At 35.7% G+C, this 4,722-nt stretch overlaps 1 protein-coding gene across 1 annotated transcript in view; it reads right to left on the bottom strand.

Moving 5' to 3' along the window:
- The window catches only part of ERO1L (ERO1-like (S. cerevisiae)), a 59,682-nt gene that overhangs the window by 4,754 nt on the left and 50,206 nt on the right, over window positions 1-4,722 (bottom strand). The window contains exons 11-12 of the mRNA XM_011999766.1: window positions 4,452-4,698; window positions 3,603-3,672 (exon numbers count right to left, since the gene is read on the bottom strand). Of these exons, the coding sequence (XP_011855156.1) occupies window positions 3,603-3,672; window positions 4,452-4,698 (317 nt within the window). The remainder of the gene's footprint in view (window positions 1-3,602; window positions 3,673-4,451; window positions 4,699-4,722) is intronic.

Genomic DNA, 4,722 nt, shown 5'->3' with positions numbered 1-4,722 from the left:
TTTTTGTATTTTTTTAGTAGAGACGGGGTTTCAGTGTGTTTGCCAGGATGGTCTCGATCTCCTGACCTCGTGATCCGCCCGTCTCGGCCTCCCAAAGTGGAAGTCTCTGTTCTAAAAGATTGTGCTTGCTTTTGTAGATGCTAATTTCAATGTCCGATTCTACGTTAATTCAAATACTTGAAAGTGATAGCTCTTGAGTAAGTCTTTGTATGACATGTACAGAGAGCAGGCATGGTTGCTTACAATAGCCAAATAAACACTGTAAAATTAAAACCAAGCACATCAAATAGCATGCATCTTCTGCTTAAGTGAACTTAATATGCTAGGACCAAATTAATAGGCTAGAAATTTACTAGATCAAATTAGTAAGGATTTCACAGGAGAAAATCCTTGTGACTTAACAAGTAACAATCATGTACAATAACTTGAGTATATCCCCTAATTATCTCAGGTTAGAAAAAGTATGGTCCTTAAAATAACCAGTACCTAAATCACTTACAGATTTTACTTGTTTAGACATACAGTTTTAGGTCATCACTTTAAATTACAGCCAGTCAACAGAATGATCAAGCATTCTGTGATTCATATTCAGTGAAACCAACTGACCAGTTCTTGCGCAAATTCTCAAATATTTTACAAGTCTTCAAATGAGATCAAATTCTATTTGAATTGAATGCTAAATAATTCTCCTTCATGTAAGTCCTCTATTTCTAACCATACATTGATAGGGTACTAAGGAAACAAGATGAGATTTTTAAAATTAATTTATAAATATGACTGTTCAAATCGATGTTTACCAGAAACCACTTTTTAAAAAAGTAAATCTTTGATAGTAGCATGTTTTGTTTTTTACATCTTTCCTGTAAAAGATTCAGAAAAATTCTCTGTTACATAAAGAATCTCTACCTAAACTTCATAGGACATTAAAGGTGAGTGTTTCCGAGTTTTGATCAAATTAAAACACTGTGAGAAATCCTTCTAATCTGCACGATTTAAAAAGAGCTGATGCCAGAACACTTTCCAATAAAGCAGCAAGTAAACTAAAAAAAAAGGAACATATTGAAAATAGTAGGAAAAAAAGAAGTCTTATTACAGCATCTTCCCCCTCACTTTCTAGTTCCTGGAAGCTGTTTAGGCAGATTATATAAGCACTGAGGTATGTATTTGTAGCAAGAATGCTTCAAGTAGGAGGTAGATGGGAAGTCAAGAATAAGTATTATCTAACAGCAAAAAAACTGAGTGCATAAAATCAGCTTCTTTCATTACAGAAAGAAAGAATAAGAAGCAGAGGAAGATATTTGTAAATATTTTGATGAAATCAGGCTGGCTATGGTGGTGGCTCACACCTGTACTCCCAGCACTTTCGGAGGCCAAGACAGGCGGATTGCTTGAGGCCAAGAGTTCAAGACCAGCCTGGGCAAAAACAGTGAGACCCCCCAACTCAACAAAAAAATTTTAAAAGTTAGCAGGGCATAGTGGTGCCAGCCTGTAGTCCTAGCTACTCAGGGGGCTGAGGTGGGAAGACGGCTTGAACCCAGGAGTTCCAGGCTGCAGTGAGCTATGATTGTGCCTCTGCACTTCAACTTTGGTGACAAAATAAGACCTTATCTCTTAAAAAAACAAAAATATATATACAATATGTATGAAACCAGACATATTTATACAGAAATTTATCTATACATATCTACCATATCTAGTATCTATATCCAGTATCTTAAGACAAAGCCCAAATCATTGTTAATTGTTACCAAATCTTAACAATATTCTCTATCTTGTGTTTCAGTACCTGTTCAGTAAGAGGTACTAACTTTATTTTTACTATTTTTCTATAACTAGATGACATCCAAACAAGAGGTACTAATTTTAAACCTACCTTAAAAAAAAAAAACTACTCAATAATATTACTCTACAAAGATTCTGTGACATATATATATAAGATTTCATATGTACATATATATAATTGCGTGTGTGTGTGTATATATATATATATAAAAAATCAGATCAAGCCCAATAGTACGGAGGGCCACCTGCCTCTACTTACCAGTAGAACTTTGTAAGAGAGAAGAGAAATATAATTTTACTTGACCCTCTCTTGAAATCCCTTGAGGGTGGAAGCTCTCTTTCCTTTTAATGACAAAAAATTGTGCTGTGCACATAATGAGTGTGTAATAAATCTTCCTGGTGATGTTTGATATTTATAGTATTATGTGGCAAATACATACTCAGAGATTGTCTTGCCTGAGGTTAGACCCTATTAAAAGGCAAGGCAATGACAAGACCCCATTCTGTGGGGTATTGAATCTATTCTTTCCCAACTGCACACTGGTATTCGTAACTGTCTTTAATTCCCAGTGAATAAGATGAATGGAAGGGGGTGCAATGGCTCATGCCTATAATCCCAGCACTTTGGAAGACTGAGGTGGGAGGACCACTTGAGCCCAGGAGTTTGAGACCAGCCTGGGCAACAGAGCAAAACCCTGTCTCTACTGAAAAAAAAAAAAAAAAATTAGGTAAGCATGGTAGTACATGCCTGTGGTCCCAGCTACTCAGGCTACTCAGAAAGCTGAGGTGGGAGGATCGCTTGAGCACAGAATTTCAAGGTAGCAATGAGCCGTGATCATATCACTGCACTCCAGCCTGGGTGACAGAGTGAGATCCTTTCTCAATAACAATAAAAAAGATGAATGACAAAACATCACACTGTGCCTTCTCCCACTAATGAAGATCTGTTAATTAATATCATCTTCAGAATTCTCTTCAGCAAAAGATAGACTAATATGCTACTCATGCATTGGATCCATTTCCTTTAATTTATTACATCTATTACATGAGATCATCAATGTGAAAGGCATCTATAAGGTGTACAGCAATATACAGATATCAGTGTTACTTTGAATATAATGCAAAATAGACTTTAAGTGGCACCTGCCTTTGGACTTGATTTTTTTGAGGAAAAGAAAGATAATGATTCTGATTTTTTTCTTATTAATTTCAAGATGTATATAACAAGATTTACTGTTAAGTATACATACATGTATTTATTTTTTAATTGACAAAAATTTTATAGGTTTATGGATACAATGTGATGTTTTAATGTGTATTTACAATGTGATGTGATTAAACCAGGCTAATTAACAAATCCATCACCTCACCTAATCATTTTTTGTATAGTGGAAACTTTAAAATCTACACTTTCGGCAATTTTGCAATATACAATGCATTATTACCACAGTTACCATTCTGTGCAGCAGATCACTAAATCTTATTCTCCCTAACTGAAACTTTGTACCCATGGATCAACATCTCCTTTTTCCCCACCCACCCCCAACCCCCAGCCTGTGGTAACCACCATTCTACTCTTTTTTTTTTTTTTTTTAATTAAAGACAGGGTTTCACACCATGTTGCCCAAGCTGGTCTTGAACTCCAGGGCTCAAGCAATCCTCCCACCTCAGCCTCCCAAAGTGCTGGGATTACAGGCCTGAGCCACCGCACGTGGCCTACTCTCTACTTCTGTGAGTACTATCTATGGATTTATATTCGTATCTGCATAAGTGTTAATCAGTTTGTATCTAACGATTAAGATAAAGTATAAAATAATTACCTTTAGTTTGTGTGCTTCTTTTTTATCCCCAGCAAAAAATGAATTCTCATCAAAATGCAAAGGAAATGACCTGCATTTTAAAACAGAGAATATTCATTTTCATGTGTTGTAAATATTAAAAGTACTGCTAATACAACATTTTACTGGTCATGATAAATAAAGAGGAGAAAACATAGTAAAACCAATACTCCAATGCCCAAAACAAATTCTTATCCTCAAGCCTCAAATCTCGATTCTAACTGCATAAGATAATTATAAGTACTGAAATTTGACCCCAAATCCAATTTGTTCAAATAAACATGAAAATAATATATTATCAAATACTAAAAGAATGGCTCTTAAAACTAAAAATGTGTGCCTCTCAGTACCCAAGTCAAAATAAAAACAAAAGCAAAATTCAATTTGAAAAGACCTACAAGCAAAATTAACTTTTAATTATGTTCTAAATAGTTTTCCTTTCTCTAAATGAATACTTAAAAATTTCAGGCAGAGCACAGTGGCCTGCACCTGTAATCCCAGCACTCTGGGAGGTCAAGGTGGGTGGATCACTTGAGCCCAGGAGTTCGAGACCAGCCTGGACAACATGACAAAACCCCATCTCTACAAAACATACAAAAATTAGCCCGGTGTGGTGGTTTGCACATATAGTCCCAGCTACTTGGGCTGAGATGGGAGGACTGCTTGAGCCCAGGAGATCGAGGCTGCAGTGAGCCATGATCGTGCCACTGCACTCCAGCCTGGGCAACAGAGGGAGATCCTGTCTCAAAAAAAAAAAAAAGAAAAGAAAATTTATTTTGTACATTACTTGTCACTCTTCTATTAATGTATAAATTTTAATATATAATTTACTTGATTTCATGAAGTATTTCCAGAAGTAACATTTTGTTTTCCTCATCCTGAATTTTATTTCCAGTAAAGAGTTGAAAATCTGGGCGCTCGAAGAATGGTAACACTTTGGATAAAGCCCTTAGTTCTATTAAGTAGAGAAAATACAAGTTCTTAAGCCTTCTTGGACCTTCTCCTTGCGTCAAAATTCCATCAAATCGCTGTTGAAATTCTGTAATGTTGTGTCCCCATTTCTTTTCTAACCAGGTCTCTAAGGAAGAAGAATTAAATATTA

The sequence above is a fragment of the Mandrillus leucophaeus genome, unplaced genomic scaffold (genome assembly GCF_000951045.1).
Source record: "Mandrillus leucophaeus isolate KB7577 unplaced genomic scaffold, Mleu.le_1.0 Scaffold60, whole genome shotgun sequence".
Taxonomy (NCBI): Eukaryota; Metazoa; Chordata; class Mammalia; order Primates; family Cercopithecidae; genus Mandrillus; species Mandrillus leucophaeus.
Note: the sequence above shows the minus strand (reverse complement) of the source record. Positions and strands in the feature narration are given on the sequence as shown.